The sequence below is a fragment of the Thunnus albacares genome, chromosome 22 (assembly GCF_914725855.1).
Source record: "Thunnus albacares chromosome 22, fThuAlb1.1, whole genome shotgun sequence".
Taxonomy (NCBI): domain Eukaryota; kingdom Metazoa; phylum Chordata; class Actinopteri; order Scombriformes; family Scombridae; genus Thunnus; species Thunnus albacares.
The window spans coordinates 7,620,066-7,637,836 of record NC_058127.1 but is presented as its reverse complement, the minus strand read 5'-3'; the positions used below and the strand labels follow the sequence as shown (position 1 = coordinate 7,637,836).

General features: G+C 40.2%; 1 protein-coding gene and 1 long non-coding RNA gene across 5 annotated transcripts in view; both read right to left on the bottom strand.

The window, feature by feature from the left end:
- Positions 1-4,076: 4,076 nt before the first annotated feature.
- On the bottom strand, positions 4,077-4,583 carry LOC122974397. Its single transcript, XR_006400374.1, has 2 exons — positions 4,437-4,583; positions 4,077-4,403 (listed from the first exon to the last, which is right to left on the bottom strand). It is a non-coding gene; the product is annotated as an uncharacterized LOC122974397 (long non-coding RNA).
- Positions 4,584-5,601: 1,018 nt separating this feature from the next.
- shroom4 (shroom family member 4) overlaps positions 5,602-17,771 on the bottom strand; it is a 115,391-nt gene continuing 103,221 nt past the window's right edge. For all 4 annotated transcript variants that reach the window (XM_044342399.1, XM_044342401.1, XM_044342400.1 and 1 more), the window contains 8 exons: positions 14,563-14,624; positions 12,122-12,991; positions 10,385-11,020; positions 8,741-8,867; positions 8,483-8,584; positions 8,132-8,302; positions 7,624-7,766; positions 5,602-7,182 (listed from right to left, as the gene is read on the bottom strand). In XM_044342399.1, the coding sequence (XP_044198334.1) occupies positions 7,026-7,182; positions 7,624-7,766; positions 8,132-8,302; positions 8,483-8,584; positions 8,741-8,867; positions 10,385-11,020; positions 12,122-12,991; positions 14,563-14,624 (2,268 nt within the window). In that variant the 3' untranslated portion in view covers positions 5,602-7,025. The remainder of the gene's footprint in view (positions 7,183-7,623; positions 7,767-8,131; positions 8,303-8,482; positions 8,585-8,740; positions 8,868-10,384; positions 11,021-12,121; positions 12,992-14,562; positions 14,625-17,771) is intronic.

Here is a 17,771-nt window from a genome sequence, read left to right as displayed (position 1 = left end):
TTTAAGTAATTTCTAGTCTCTTTTTTGTCAGTACAGAACATTTTTAAGGTTTTAAAACCAACTTTTGCAATGTGAATGTGAGTAGAACGAACAACTATAGTTAAAAATGAAAATATAATCAATTAATGCATAAATAAAAATGAATCAATAGGCAATCTGCTCAGTACAGTGTCCTTTTGTGGAAGAAATTAATATGAAAAAACAGGACACTGGATTTAATAATTAAATTACAAACAAAAAAATGAAGTGAGGACTTTATTTACTTGTTTGTGGTGTCAGAGAGACTGAAAACCATCTTTATATTTGTTCACTGACATTATAATAAGGTATCACAATTCATTAAAAAACTCTACAGGCCGTTTATGTTTACAAATTATGCATTTAACTCTCTTAAATGTTTACTGTCACTCTTAAAAAATACAAAATCCTCATGTTTGCACACCTTGGATAACATTGACACTACAAACAGCTGACAGGCGACACCTTGTGGTCACACGTGGAAATGAATGAAGGCTACCAGGTTTTCAGTGTGTGTGTGTGTGTGTGTGTGTGTGTGTGACAGCATGGTATTGTAAGATCTCGGTTAATGGCTGCAGGTTTGATTAATCACAGCAACCTCTTTCCCTCTTCGCCCCCCCCCCCCCCCCCCCTCTTCCTTCCCATGCTGCCTTTGCTGGACTCAGCACACCTCCCACTCATTCATCTTCCTCTTTTCTCTCTGTCTCTCGGCTTCTCGCAGCCCAACATAAACACGTCTCCACCCTGCCTCCCACGGTGATTCTTGTTTTAGTGGGCCTGTTTCTCCTCACTTCCTGTCTTTCCTGAATGTTAACGCGTTCACTTAAAGCCATTAAATCTTTCTGTTTCTTCTTCATTTCCTCCTAGATTTCCACTCATTCTTCTTCTTCCCCACTTAGTTTAACTTTATTTCTCATGTTCTTACATGTGGGTCACTTCGCCCCCTTGCAGTCATTCAGCCCCCCCATGTTTTGTGATTCCCATCAGTCCTCTTGTTCTTCAATCTGGGTCAGACAGAAGAATGCTCTCCCTCGCCCCCCCCCTCTCAAAAAAACCCCCCAAAAAACGCAGATTCTTCACTTTTACGACAGCTGTTTTCTTTATTATATCCACAGACCACCACTACAACCTCTCTCTGTCTCTGTGAGGCCAAACCCGAGCACCTTAAAACACTGTTGTCTCTTTTTATTAATGGCTCCAGCTCTAAAACGGCTCTATAAGTACCACTCGGTTATAAAAATCCACATAAATTATCATCTGAAATAACATAATGCAGCTCCTTCCCTCCCCTGGAGGAGGATGTGAAATGACTTCAGGATGAGATGTGATAAAACAAAAACACATTTCTCAAACAGGCTTATCATGTCTTTGATTCTGAGAAAGTCAGTTTCTTGTTAAGGCTTAAGTTCCTCCCAATAATTAATTAATCATATTTTCCTGGCTTCATATATTACGGAAGACAATTTACGCCCCAAAAAAGAAAAAAAACTAATGAAAAAGTAAGACTGATAAAAATAAAAATGCTCTATTCCAGCACATATATCTGCACTCTGCAACTGCAAAGAGGTCGCAGAGCAAAGCTGGGACGAGGCTGGAGATTTAAATATTAGTCTTATTGTCATTAAATCCAACCGAAAACAAATTGATCTACTTACAAGTATTTTGTGTGTATCTGATGTCTGATAAATCTTAGTTCTTTGTGTTGTTGACCTCTGTTGTTGTCCAAAAAACTATGAAAAACACGTCAATGAGTGTTGAATAAACAGAATACTTTCTGTCTTTATATTTGCTGCATGATAATATGATTAAACACAATCATTTATGCAACATACAAAGACAAAACTGAAATAATGAAGGTTTTAAAACTAGATTTAGACACAGTGAAGTCTTGTCAATATTAGGTCATGAAACAGGACTCACCTTAAAACGCTTACCGTGTCATTTATTGTGTGTTAATGGTGCGTATACCTGAACAAATTTACAGTTAAATTAGCACAAACTAAGTTACTCTAAGTGGTCATTTGGTGTTTTCAGTGAAGTAATGTGACTCCTGAGTTATAGGCAGATATAATATATCATTAGCTGGTTATAAGTCACAACTGGTCATTGTTTGCTTTAAGTAAAATGAAAAAAATATTATTAAATCTATGTAAGAACAACACAAAACATAAAATTAATTTATTGGTTAAACGGGTCATAACAGACTGTTATGAATAAAGCTGAATGATGGACATTTACGTTTCACTAATGTAAAGTTTCTCCAAAAAAACTCACTATAAACACTCAAATTATAGATAAAACCTGAAGCAATTTCTACTTTACCTGTAGTTGTATATTTAACTATTATGTAAACGTTTGATCCTCAAAAGTGACTTCTTAATAAAACAAGTGCAAACAATGCACTGGTGTTAAGTCTCAACCTTTAAAGGGACATTTCACTTTAGTAGAACTTCTCAAAAATCAGTAGTTTTCTCTCTGAAGTCGTCTACAAATAAACAAATAGCGACCGCTACTGTCCCCGTCACCCGCTGACATCATCACCAGTCCTCCCAGCTGACAGGCTCCTCATTCACTTCCAGTCATACATATGAGGACCAAGTCTAAACATAACACACTATGATCCTTGCTAAAAAATGCCAGTAAGTGACCAGCAATTATGAAATATTATGATCTTATAAGTCATAATAAAATTCTTTATGTGTTATGATTATTGTTATAAAGCATTACGAGTGCTTATATCTATAATTATAGTGCTATAAGCAGATTATAACACATTATAAGTATCTTAATTATAGACATGAGCGTCATAGAAAGTTAACAAATTTTCACTTACCAACTTTTTTATTTTCCGGGCAGGAATGAGCTTCCATACAAATGACAAACAGTGTTTTTTAGTCTACAGGACGGCAAGTTTCTGAACTAATTAAACTGGCTTGACTTTAGTTGTACTTGGCTTTGTGTATTTGTACTTTTAAATGAACCTAATGAAGTTTTTGCTGACATGGCGCACTTTGCTACATCTAAAATTACATCCATTAAAGAGAACAGATTAGTGTTGGCGCTCAATAAGCAGCAAAATGAAATATTTGTAGATCAGTTCAAGGTAAATTGTAGTTCAGCTAATATAAAAAATTTAAAAAGTGCTGTAATTTCCACTTTTTCCAATAAAAAGAGACATTTTTCCTGCTGTAGCACCTCCTCAAACATCCTCAATCAACCACTTCTGTTTTATTGATTTTCAGTTAATGGTTTGGGGTTTTTTAAATGACTCTCAGGCCTCCTGCAGCTCCGTCGCCGCACCGCAGGAACATCAATATGTTTTAATGAGCTCGACTAAAACATTTTGAAGAGAACTCCCACCCTGCACAGCGTCAGCGTTAATGACACCAGCTCTAACTTCACCTCCGTCTCCCGCAGAGCGTTGCCAAATGAGTCCAGTTTTAAGTCACTTCACTCGTCATCTGTCGGTCGTGTTTACTTTACCGTCCCGCCACATTCAAACAACAGTTTCCCGCCTCCCCCGCCCGCAGAAGGGAATAACTGCAGCAGCATAAAGAGACCGTTCACCCAGGAGAGCATAAATCACAACAGGAGACGTGAAGGTAGTTTAAAATACTATTATTATTATTTATGGTACTTTTTCCTCACATGAGTTTTTTCGCAGTTACAAAAAAAAAAAAAAAAAACTCCAACAAAAAACGCTTTTGTAATGAAATTCACAAAAGAAGGTTTGGTGATAAATCAAAATTACATAAGAAAACATGAACAGAAAGAATAAACTCTCTTACTGGTCCATCCTCCTCTCTCTTGTCAAGTCAGTAAGTTTCCAGTCAGTTGAGAAAATGGCTGTTATAGTACAAGATACACATAATATATACAAAACAAGTATATGTGGACATCTTGGTTTGAAGTTCGGGGATGTTTGGTATTAAAAATAAAAACATCTGAAGAGAACAAGTGTGAAACGTTTGTCGTAGAACAAGTTTATCAAGAGTTAACCAGTGAAACCAGTAAAGTATAAAGTGTGATAAAGTGATATATGTGTTTTTTTTTCCAGATAAACTGCTTTTTCACTTAACTTCAGCGACATTCAACAGCCAAAATATACACATTTCCTCGTCCAAATCTTTTGTTGAGCTGCAGTGTTTTTTAAGCTTGATTTATTCAGACAGGGAGCGCTGAGCTCCTACTCTGTCCTGTCAGAGGTTTAGGATGGCGGTTAAAGCTTGGGAGACTTTGTTGGCGAGATGGAAAAAATCACAGGACGTCAAGGCAGAGAAGAGCAGAGGGCAGATAGTGGCTGTTTAAAGGTTAATGGAAGGGATGATGGTGGATAATTAACCTGAATAACAGAAATCTGCTCCGCTGTTGCACTTCAGTGTCTTCTAACAGTTCATGTTTCAGGAACTGACGATAACAAATGTGAGTTTCCTGTGTTTATCTGTGTTTTTTGGGTGATTTAAACTACGAAAAACTAGTTTAATCAAGTTTTAAAGGAACAGTTTGATATTTTGTTGTATTTTTTGCTACAGCCAGCGACTGGTTAGCTTAGCTTAGCTTAGCATGGCATAAAGACTGGAAAAAGCAGAAACAGCTAGCCTGGCTCTGTCAAAAGGTAACAAAATCTGCACACTAGCACCTCTAAAGCTCACTAATTAGCACTTTATATCTTGTTTGTTTAGTCTACACAAACAATAAACTAGCTAACTGGCTAGCCTGTGTCGCTTCTTACACATTTTTGTTGGTTTTGCACGCATTAAAAAAACAGGATATAACGTGTTAATTACTGAGCTTTAGAGGTGGTGCTAGCTGGATTTTGTCACCTTCTGACTGTGCCATGCTAGCTGTTTCCCACTGTTTCCAGTATTTGTGCTAAGCTAAGCTAAGCTAAGCTAACCTAGCTGCACAAATGTCCAACTATTTCTTTTTAAACTATCCTTACATTGCGAGGCAGCTGGATTCACAAGATCACAGGCTTCAAGTTCCAAGTAGGTCTATCTGCGGACACCCACTTTACTACACGACACACCCACTTTACCAAACGACACACCCACTTTACTACATGACAATCCCACTTGGTTAGGGGTTTGGGGGGTGGCGTGTTGTCTACAAGACTGCAGATAGACCTTTTTCTCAAGTTATGTGCTTGTGTCCAAACCACCGATGGTTCAGACCAATCAGCGTCCTATGAGGATCTGACAAATCCAGCTGCCTCGCAAGGTAAGACAGTCATAGGCGATGATTGACAGATGGTTCGTCTAATCATCTAGCGAGTATTTTTTGAAAGTGCCTGCCCTTTTCCAAACAGTTCCCAAGGACGACTTAAAAAACAATTAAGGGCATACTGATTGAAAAGTATCAAATGGGACTAGCAGAAGACAGTCAGGAGCAGTCGACATTTTCTAACCACATTTTGAAAACTTCACTTGACACTTGAACAAGCTCACTGACAAAAACTGCAGCTCTGGTTTCGAGACGAACCAAACGCTCCTCCAAAATATACAGTAAACTCTTCCTGATCTTTTCTCTGAGCATCTTTTACAAACCATTCCAGTCATTCATTTTTTTTTTTTTTAAAATCACTATATACACACACATCGTATACATTATAAACACAAGTGTCTTCTGTACATAACGGTCATTTACGTGACAGTATAACGAGTCGGTGGAGTCTCAAACTCACACGCAGTAAAACATGTTACAGCTGCAGACGTTATAGTAACGGGAATACAAAGTGATATGACGATATTATGGTGGATAATAAACTATATGTATTGCTGAACGCAGGTGTCAGCCAGCAACAAAGAAGAGAAGTAATATGCTCAGCTAACATCCCAGTGGCAGTTAATAACGCTGCAAAACGGCATCTCACGATATCGACTTTAGTGATGTTAATGGAAACACAGTTTCATAAAGTGTAAAGCACCGAAAAACAAAACAAAAAAAGTCTCCTTCGATTCTCTGAACCAGGAGATTTAAATACGAAAAAGGAAAAAAAACGACAAGCAGCGTCTGTGTGACACATTCATGAAGCGATAATGTCTTTGGCAAACGTAGTGTGATACTGTTTAAAATAGAAGAAAAAGGGTAGTGTCATGTTTTACAGTACATGTTTCAGGCACATAATGTGTAAAAGTAGTCCTTACTGTCGCCACAGCGGCTGAAATGTAGTAACACGGCTTGAATTTTTAATATTTTTTTTAATTGTTAGCTCTCTGAAAAGTGAATCTTGAAGCTCCTGTTTCAGTCTTTTACTTGTAGTTCCCAAATCTTGGATGTTCACAGCCAAAAGTTTCAGTTATATCCGAATCCAATCACGTATTCTGTGGGTCCATGCTTCACTTTCTTCTTCTTCTTTATCCTTTTTTTTTTTTTACCAGTGCTGTAGTACTCAAGTCCAGGACTCGTGCTTCTTGTTTTGATCTGAGCCGTCAGTGCGTGTTTGGAGTCAAAATTTTCCTTCCTAACTTATAACTTTCAGTCTGTTTCAAGCTGTTTGTTTTCGTCCAGGAACTTTCAGATCTACAAATCTTTACAAATCCTTAAAAGAAATAATTTGACATTTTGGGGATGCAGAACATGAAGCTACGACCGGAAGACTGGAAACTCCCGGTGTCTCCGCTGGATTCATGTCAACCTCTGAAGATACTGAAGAACTGAGTCTTGCCAAGAAGTTGTCTGGCACGTAACGCCACGTAAAACCACAAATTATCACTGTTACACTTTAGTTTTTATACGTATCTTTAAAAAAAAGATATAAAAAGTTAATCAATGAGTTTTAGAGGTGATCTGAGCTGGTGGTTCTTCTTATCTAACTCTCGGTTAGAAAGAGAACAAGCGCATTTCCCAAAATGTCAAACTATTCCTTTACACACATGTACTCTGCATGTTCACAACCTCTCAACCCCCTTTGTTCCTCGTCTTGAATTTGACTTGGACTGAATACTGTAGGACTACTGCACAACCCTTCTTCTTCTTCTTCTTCTTCATCTCTTTAAAAGTTTTTCTTAATAGTGTCCGTATCCCATTGACATTCCCATTCCCATCCCCATCCCAAGTCCCAGGCTCTCCCTCAGCCCCCTCAGCTGCTCCTCTCCCAGCCGGATCTTGTCCTCCAGCTGCCTCTGCTCCACCAGCAGGGCGGCCTTCATCTTCACAAAGTGGCTGCGGAGAAGAAAAACAAAAGATAAACAATTTTAACATCTGTTAAAAAAAAAAAAATGTAGCAGCTTTAGGGTGTGTGAGGCTATTTGACTCTTCAATGATGAATCTTTTGTTTTCAGCATATCTTTTATATTTAAGGTATTTTATGAATTTAAATGCTGGTTTTATTAGTATCATTACTATGAGTTCACTGAGGAAACTCCTCATATCTTCTAAATTATGTGGTCTATAATACATTTGCTTCTTTGTTGATGTCTTAGTGGTGAAATGTCTCTATAACTGCGAACTTTTTCTATATCTATAAACACCAATTTCACATATTAGAGCTCAAAATGAACATAAAATGATGATTTATGGAATTATACATATAAATTTGTCTTAGAGGTGAACTCTGAGACAAATTTCCGCTATGATGGATAATAAAGTTTTACTGTTTTGTACCTGTAGTCTCTGTGGTGTTCGGGGGAGAGGCAGCGGGCCAGCACCCGGCTGACGGCCTGCTCTCTGCGGTCGACGTGGTCCTTCAGGTCCTGGGCCTCTGACAGCTGCCTCATGAGCTGACGCTTCTTCTCCAGCAGGGGGAGCTAGAGGGCAGAGAGAGAGAGAGTTTTATATACATGTGCACTTTACACCTTCCTCATCTCTTCTTTGCAGAGTTTTTAAATGTTTTTTTTTCCTTCTTTAAATAATCTTAACCCACCAATATGAATCCCATGAAGCAAATATATACAACTTTTAACTTTTTTTTTACTTCTTCACAATATGATTTTCTTTCAAAACAGAAACAAATGTACCAAAAAGTTACAATGATTATCTCACTCCTTAAAAACATCACGCTGCTCCACAGAAACTGAGCGTGAAGCAAATATTTTCATCCCCCATGTAACGTTTACACGACGTTTAAATACCCCTACGTTCAACCGATTACACCCTCCTTCTCTCTCCTCACCCTCTCGTGGTGCTCCGCCTCGGGGTCCAGTGTATCCAGCGTGGTCTCCACTCTCAGCAGCCTCCCCGACAGCGACAGCAGCAGGCTGACAACCTTGTCCAGATCGCCGATGAACATGCGGAACTTGTCCACCTCGTTGGGCTTACACACCGCCACCACCATGCTCTCCACCTGACGGCAAACACACACACAGAGAAGTTGAAGATGACTGATGTGTTCCTAAATGTAGTTACAGTTTGATTTGGAGCATAAAAAGGTAAAACTACAAGCGAATAAATAATTATAATGAATGTGGGTGAAACAAAATGCTGCAAAGGTTAAGATGAGCAGATTGGAAAAGCGTCTCTCCACCTCCTCTCCCAGCTGTGCGTTGGCTCTGATGTCGTCCTGCAGTCCCCTCTGAGCTTCTCTCAGCACTCCCAGCTTCTTACGGAGGCTCTCCATCAGCTGTTTCTGCACGACAGAGGGACAATTGTTTCAACATAACAGGCCACACACACGTCTGTCAGCCTCAAGACATAATATCAGACACTTTTACCGCAGATAAGATGTCTGGAAGGTGGAGCGAAAGTTCAAAAATGTTAACAAGACGGCAGCTGCGCGTGCTACCTTGTAGGTCAGCTCGTCGTCGTCCCTCTCTCTGTTATCGGTGAAGTCCTTCATCTGCGACAGGAGCTGCGCCTTGGCTGCTGACGTGCTATAATAGGACGAACAGCTGGAGCTCGCACCGGACCGCCTGAGGGGGTCGGAGGGGGGAGGGGGGGAGGAGAGGCACCGAGAGGAGAGAGAGAGAGAGAGCGAGTTTATTTTATTTACACAGAGATAAAACACAAGAGGCAGAGCGATAAAACAGACACACGGTCATAAAATACAGTGATTTAAAAAGTACATAAATAAGAAAGGCAATCAATTACGTGGGATAAGTGAGACAAAGGAAAAACAAAGAGGCATATGGAAAACATCTCAGCCTCCAAACAAGCAAATACAGCAGAAGCCAGGATGAAACCGAAGAAGCTGACAGAGCAGCTGGCACCAGAGACGACAGATTAAGATGACAGCGAACAGAAAACAAATCAATAAAATGACAAAAGATATGAGATAATTCAAATCTATCTGATAGAAAAAGGAAAAGGAAAGACGAGAAGTGACAAACATCAGTGATGAAGTATGATGGGATTCTTGTGTTGTTTTAAAGAAAAGCTTGACTGTTTTATTTATATTTATGCATTTTATCGTCTTCACACATATATTTTACATACTCTATTGAACATGTGTTGTTATGTTTGTATAATTCGCCTAATTTGTAACTATTGTTTTATGAAGGAGTGACAGGTTTCATGGTAAGATCACACGCTAACACAGATGATGATTTAGAGGACACTTTCTATCACTACGGCATCGACTGATTCAGTTTTTATCATTTAACTGACATTTCGACTTTAATTTGTGCTTTCAGAGCTTATATAATTCTATCATCCTATTTTTTCATGCTGTATTTCAGTAATTTTGCTATCTGGTCTGTTTTGTGCACACACAACATCTATCGCACATCTGTCCGTCTTGGAGGAAGGATCCCTCCCTCCTCTGTTGCTTTTCCTGAGGTTTCTTACATTTTTTCCCTGTTAAAGGGGTTTTTCTTTTTGGGAGGAGTTTTTCCTTCCTATCCGAGTCGAGGGGTCTAAAAATAGAGTTTTGTATTGCTGTACAGACTACAGATAAAGCCCCCTGAGGCAAATCTGTGACTTGTGATGTCGGGCTGTATAAATAAAGATCAACTGCCTCCGGGGTTTAAACTTTAAACTTTTCAGTGCTTCAACATCAACTGCAGCTCCCATGAAATTATTTAAATGCTAAAAAAAAAATATGTATATCAGAAAAACTTCTCTCGTATTGTGATATTAATTTCAATCATATCCCTTAGCCTTAGTAGAAAAAAAGAAGTGATATGGATATGGCTCTCTACACTTACATATCATCAGAAAAGTCGTCTAAATTAATTTTCCGATACATATTCTTGTGATCGTGTAAACTCTTTGTCTTTATTACCAGTCTGGCACCTGCAGCGGCAAAAACGAACCCTTTGTAAATGCAACGGATGGAGAAAAAAGAAAGTACGGTGTTCTGGAAAGGTTGTGGGAAAGAGGGAATGAGCTTAGTGACAAGAACAGTTAGGTCTTGTACAAATCAATTGATGTGTGTAATTAATGCGCGGCGCACACACACACACACATCGTCACATTCCTCTCGTCTTACCTATCCAAGCTGTCGGTGTTGTGCTCCGTGGTTTGGTAGGCTCCTCTCCAGTTCTCCGTGCCCGACTCTCCCTCGTTGCTTTGGGGGAAGAGCTCCTCCAGGCTGCTCTCCCCGACCTCCAGCTCCTCCTCCAGCGACCCGCTCTCCGCCCTCGTCCTACTCGACGGCGACGCCTCTGAATCCGCCAGGGTGTCGATGTCCGTCTCCAGGACCGTGACTGGCAGCGCGAAGCAGGGGAGCTCGCTGGTGATCGGCTCGTTTTCTACCAGGAGTCTCTCCTCTTCCTGGAAGTCATCGATGTCCGTTTCCATGGGGACGTCCAGCTCCGCCTCCAGGCTGTGCACGGGGCTCGGGCTGAGGGTCGTCTCCGATTCGGCTCCTGGTTCGGGGATCCTCTGCGGTTCGACACTCTGGAAACCTCGGTTCACACAGACCTGCTGCTGCTGCTGCTCGTAGTCCCAGACCCCACCGACGCCTCCATTCTCTAAAACAGGTGGACGCGCCGTGTCGCTATGAACTCTGGGAGACGGAGCTCGCTCCCACTCGGCTCCGGGTCTCACGCTGGGCTGTTGTTTGTGAGGTCTCGCTGCTGTTCTGTCCTGGTCTGGGCTGCGGCTGGTGTCCATCTCATATAAACTACAGAGACACAGATAATCAGAAAAGTTGAGAAAATAATAAAATAATAATAATAACAGCGCAAAAATGACCAGTGAAAACAAACATACTGTTGGAATTACTGGTTACTGGTTGGTTGGTTGTTCAGTGGCATTCAAACACTTGAAATTAGCACATTTTTCACTACAAAAACACATCAATTTTCCTTACTTGTCTTGGCTTACTTCTGAAGTTTAACCCACCAGTTCTGGACTACACTGTGAGCTGATTGGCTGCTTAAACTTCTGGCTAGACTACAGCGGTGTTGTTTAATTATAGGAGATTCAAACATTGTATTTGTTATATAAGCAAATGTATGTCAGTGAGAGATCCATAATGTTGACAGTTTGATAAATCTGGTTAATGTCCAGCCTCGGTAGGTTTAATGAGTCCCGGTGGAGTTTTATTGTAAGCAAACAAATGTTTACATTCACTGGTTCTCACGATTACTCACTGAGTGTGTCCCCGAGGGCTAAAAAAATGAGTCAAATCCGTTTCCTTCCTCGTAAAACATTTGCGAAGCCGAGTTTTCCTAAAGTATTTACATCCATGTGACTCATGTGCATGAGAAACAAAACGGGGAGCCACTCATAAAAAAAACCTCCTGCTCCATAGCGCTAGTAGAGTACAAAAAAAATACATAGGGTACCTTTAAGTTGTCACCTCGCTGCAGTGATGTAGAAGTGTACTCCAGGGTGTGGTCAGTACACTGTGACATCACTGCTGGGTGTGGTTACCGGAGGCGGTCAGTAAAACAAAAGCTTTTCAGCTCAGTTACTATTGATTTTCTGCAGTATTAAAGCTAAATATCGTCACAAAAAGTTCAAAAACTATCTGTGCATTATTACAGTTTACTGTAATAAAATGTATTATTATTATTATTTTAACTGACCACAAATGGTTTTTGAGCTCCATGTGAATCCTGTGTTTGCACAGATGAGATATATTTTATTCACTGTGAATTTGAAAATTGAACTTTCAGGTCTCTAGCGTGGTTTTGAAAGCAGGATTAAACCACTACAACCACTTTCGAAGGATGTAGTTATGATGGAGTAACCATATAAACATTATAGCCCGACTCACCTGTTCACACTGTTCGGTGCTGCAGGTGGAGGTCGAGCAGATAAAACATCCGCCCTCTCCTGCTGTCCGCCATGCATGTTCCTCAAGTTCCCATCCCTCTCTCTGTGGGGCGGAGCCACCGGCCTGAAGGCCCGTCTGGAGAACATAGGACTGGGCGGAGCGATTGAAAAGGGGCGTTCCTGATATTGAGCCTGATTCTGATTGGACGTAGCGTGGGGAAAGGGCTGTTCGTGTAACGGTGGTTGATTCTGATTGGATGGGGCTTGAGAATATGTGCGTTCTTGGGTTTGGTTGCAGCTGCAGTGCGAGCAGCTCTCCGTGACTTCCTGCCTCTGCGGAGGAAGACTGTAGGACCTCTGCCTGGACGTTTCAGGTGGAGGGACGTAAGGAAGGTTTCCCTCTGCGGGGTCGAGGGAGGGAGGGATGGAGTGATGATGCGGAGGAACAGCAGAGGAAGGAGAGGGGGGGAACATGGTGTGATGAGACGCACGCCTGCGGTGAAACTGCTCCCACTTCGGGGGCGGTGGTCTCGGGGGAGGTGGCGTCTTCTTCCTGTTTAGCCTAGCAGCGCTCGCCGCATCTCCTCCCCTGACACCGGCCGCTCCTTCCTCCACCTCGCTCAGGGTCTGGCTGGTCGCCGAGAAAATAGACGGCGACCAGCGGTGGCTGCTGTCAAAGCGGAGGTCGTTTTCGGACATGGCTCGTCCCCGGAGTGAGAGAGGGGCTGGCGGGGGAGCGTATGCGTATCCGTTGCGGTCATCGCTGCTCCCGTCGAGCTGTCTGGGGGCCCAACGACCCTGTTGGGGGTGCTGATAATGCTGATTGATGCCGTCTGGAGGTCTGGACTCCCGTCTCCAGCTTGGGTAGTCCCTGTGATGTGGAGAAAACAGAAGATGACTGATATTAATTGATATTTCTTTGTCAATAAACCAATATAGGATCAAAGAGGATGTAAGAGAAGGCATGAAATAACCTAAAAACTTTGTTCCGTTACTTTCATTACACTATTTTGGGAAATTTGTGAAGTGTGGAGCTTAAAGTACATTCGATACAGAGCTGGAGCCAGAACATGGTTAGCTTAGCTTAGGATAAAGCCCGGATGCTCTAAAACAACAATTTGTGGTTTAAGGGGAGTTTGTGTTGAAACTGGTTCTTGACAAACAGCAGACGAGCAGCTTTCTGGAGCCTTGTCATTACAGTGAGGTTGCCAGGTTTGGTACCAAAATGACTGGCAACCCACAGTATAACCAAGTATGGCCCAATTTAATGTTTGTACATTTCTGTTTGTCTATGGATTAAAAAGATAAAGCTTGTTGTTAAATAACACACTTTAGAGGTATTGGTGGGCGTACTCTTGAACTTTGTAGCATTTCCTCTTGCTTCTCGTCTTTATGCTACGCCAAGCTAACCACATCCTGAGTCCAACTCTACACTTGACCCACTTAACACAACATGAGAATGACATCAACCTTTTCATTTCACTATCAGTAAGAAAGAGAATAGTAACATTTTCCTAAAATGATGAACTATTCATTTAAACATTAATAACTGGATAAGGAACAATCAAAGATAAAGTTGAGAAAAAAAACATCTTGAAGTAATATTTATTAAGGGTTTTAGCTCTAAAAACTCAGCTAATCTGCTTTATCAGGACTGTGTGGGTGTAGTTTGATTAGATTTGATTGATAGTGGCAGCTCCTCCAAAGGTTTTTAACCCGACAACTGACTTTTTAAACTCACTTAAATCCAGTGAGAGGAGCACAAGAGGAAGGAAGACGGATATAGAGGACTGTCATGTAAAATAAACAAAACTGTTTCAACTTTGGCAGAAAACAGAGAGTTCATGTTGGACCGCGTCGCTCATTGTGAGAAGCTGATTGAGAAAACAGGATTTCAGGAAGGTAAAAGAGGTAAATTTTTTGGAGAGAAATTTTTCTTGAGAAATACACATTACAAAAAAACCCCAAAAAACAGACAGAGAAAGTGGTTAAATTACAGTAAACGTTTCCTTTTTGCATTCCAGACTTAATGAACTGTTTCTGTCTCAGGTCAAATATGAGTAGAGGCCCTTTTTACAAGCCATGCGTGTCCTACATGCCCCCCTTAACGTACAGGAATCATCGTCCCAACCACATATCATTATGGTCACATTTTAAGCATGGATGATTGCGCCGCACACTTAGAGCTCATTATAGTCAAATCACAGCCAGGCATGACTGAGTGGGATTTCCGTCTCTTGGCGCACAATGGGCCGACCCCACCTAAAGTCTCCCGAGACTCACTTATTTAAGGTGAATCAGAAGTTGAGCAAGTGTGTGTCTTGCGTTGCCATGTCAGAAAGGCAGAATCATAAATATAGAAGATAATTAAGCAAAAAAAAAAAGAGAAGAGAAATACTGCTTGTTCACATGTTTGTATGGTTGCTAAAGGAAGTGGCTCACCTCTCAGTCAGGCTGTACTTCCTGTTGAGCTTGGTCGTTTCCTGTTGCCGGGCGGGATACGTCTGTGGAAGACATTTAAAGCCGGTTAATAACACCGAAGGAATGACGGAAGGCTTCAATCTAGCGCTACAGTAAGTGTTGGTCAGCGGACATCCATGCTGAAAGGAAGTGGGTGTGTTAACTCCACCCGGTCATATACCTCAGTAGTCATAATGATGAAGGGGTAGAGGCTTAAATTTGACTATTTTTGGTCATAAAACTGTCTCTCTAACAGTAAAAATCTCTTTTAAAAACATAATTTTACTTTATTACATTATAAATTGTCTTCTTTTAAACTGTTTTATATGCCGTGCGTCTCTCTTTAAGGCTACAACAAACTATTTCATCGTTTTTATTTTATTTTCTCAATTAGTTTCTGTATTAATTGTTTTGTCTATCACATATCAGACACTTTTTAGCCCCAAATATTCAACTAACTATCATAGCGGACAAAGGAATTTGGCAAATATCAGTAACTTTTTGGCATTTTTGCTTAAAATAAATCTGTCAAAACTGTTGCAAACAAATTTTCTGTCGACTCATGGATGAATTGTTTCAGCTCTGTCTCTCTCTGTGCTGTTGTTGCATTCATAGTTTTAATTTTATTCATTATTTCATTGTCTGATTTGATTCTATTAATCAGTTATGAGGTATGTGTTTTTATGGTTTTGTCCTTTTGTGAAGCTCTTTGTAACTTGACTCAAAGTCCACTTGATAGCTTTTTTTTCTCCAGAGCTTTCTCACAGTCTTCACTGGTTGTAAATGAGTTAAGATTATTATGTCACACAACTATTTCCAAGATCAGAAAAATGAACTTTCACTCGAGTTTATATGCAACAAGCTCGGAGTTTGTTTTTGAAAAGAAATCAAAATAAGTCTGACAGAATCCCCCTTTCAGAGGCGTATATGTGTAAAGGTTGTGATAACGCTGTTTGTCGGCTCATTATGGCTTCAAGTACAGGATACGTCTGTAAAATGCATTCAACCTGAGCTATTACCCCAACGGTGGAATGCTGAATGAACTCATTGCACTCCTATTACTGGTCATAGAGATACAGCAGCCACTAGATACACACGGGGAGGTAGGGATAAGCTATACAAACACACCGGTGGGGTACGCACACACGGATTCCTGTGAGGAAATATTTTCTGACCGTCTGCGATGCAAATCTGAACATTCAGTTGGTATTTTTGTTGGACTGGTGGTGGTGAATTTAACATATTTGGCCGTCACTTGCTGTCAACAGCGCATAAAACAGCAACTGATAACTTTGTGATAATAAGGCCTATCACACGAGCACCTGGATGGCTCTTCTCCATTTGAATCTCTTGGGCTTTAAAGGGGCATTAAGTGATTTCTGACTTCTTTTGGCTTATGTTAACTGATGTTTTGGCAGGCAGCAGTGACTTTTTGGAGTCTTGTCTTTACTGTGAGGTAAACCAGTGGACCCTCCAGTGTTAATTAGTGAGCTTTGGCAGGTTTGTTACCTCTGGATAGAGCCAAGCTAGCTGTTTCCAATCTTTATGCTAAGCTAAATGATCCGACTGCTGGCTGTAGCTTCATATTAAGTATACAAACATGAAAAGTGGCAGAGCTACAACGATTAGATTAGAAAATTAATCTGCAACTATTGTGATATTTGGATAATCGTTTTAGTCATGCCAAAAATGTATTGGTTTCAGCTTCCCAGATGCGGTGATTGTATGTTTTTCTTTGTCAAACATGATAGTAAACTGAATATATTTGGATTTTGGGCTGTTAAACATGACATTTGAAGACATCGATTTGGGCTCTATGAAATGATAACAGGCATTTCTCATTATTTTCTTTTTTTTTCATTTTAAAGACAAATAGATCAATCAAGAAAATAATCACCAATGAAAATCAAATTAGTTGCAGCCCTAGAAAGTGGTATAAGCATATTTCCCAAAATGTCAAGCTGTTTCTTGAAGAATACATCCAAAAGAAACACCTAGTAAAGAGGTAAATACACTGTATCATCATGCAAAATACTGGAGTTTTTTTTCTGTTTTTTGTCATTTGGTTCTTGTCTGAAAACAAGGCCTATTAGCATCTGTAGTTGACATATTGCTATACTGGTTGTTTTTTCATTGCACAACCCTCCATTTGACCTCAACATTAAACAGATAACAGAGCGATGAAAGCCTGAAATTTCAGCATCTGGACAATTAAGTTATCAGTGTGAAGCAACAATCCTCTCAACCCTCCACAGAGAGTCTTACCCTATTTAAATGTTTATTCATTAAGTAATACGAACATTGTACTTTTGCTTATGGTGGGAATAAGTTTAAGCTAAATTCAAAGATTCTTCTCCAGTTTCAACAAAAAAACCTACTAAAATCTTAAAATAAATATCCAAACTGGCAAAACACACTGTATTTCATGTATGAATTGATTTAATAACAATGAGTGATTATTGTGAATGTGTTTCATTTTCTGCTTTCAATGTTTTCTACACTGACCTTTACAAAATTACTGAAGTTTGGCCAAAAGATGAACCGTATCAAAATGTAGATATAATATTAACATAACAGGATAGGATGTTAATGTTTCCTTTGAGGCTGATTTTAAAAATACTTTGGTTTAATTTTGCCAAAAACAATTCTCATATGATCACAGACAATAATAATACCAGACAGTGACATTTTTACATTTCCTTTGTACGTTTAACACACACACACAGGAACACAAAAGCACAAACCGTAACGAAATTTCCTTTTAAAACAGGAAACGTGATGCTTACATGTGAGCATGAAGAGATAGTGGACATATGTATGTGCATATTAACATGCATGTGTAGTGTTTTCCCCTTGCAAGTGTGTGTGTGTGTGTGTGTGTGTGTATGTGTGTGCCTCTGGAAAATATCTTATCACAGCCTTGTAGTCCATCCAGCACATCTGTTACCATTAAAGATATTGGAAGTTTTCAGCGGCAGATATAAAACAAGAATTTGATGCATGGGGTTATCGCTGTGGCATCAAACCAGCAACCTTTCATTTGAAAAGGATCCCAAACTACAGGGTTCAAGGCTCCCCCGAGGCCTAAGCACAGCGAAACCACACGAAAACAACAAAACTGTGTCAGCTTGATCCAAATATCTGCTGCACTGAAGATACATTTAGTCCAAAGTAAATGTCAGTTTGGCTTT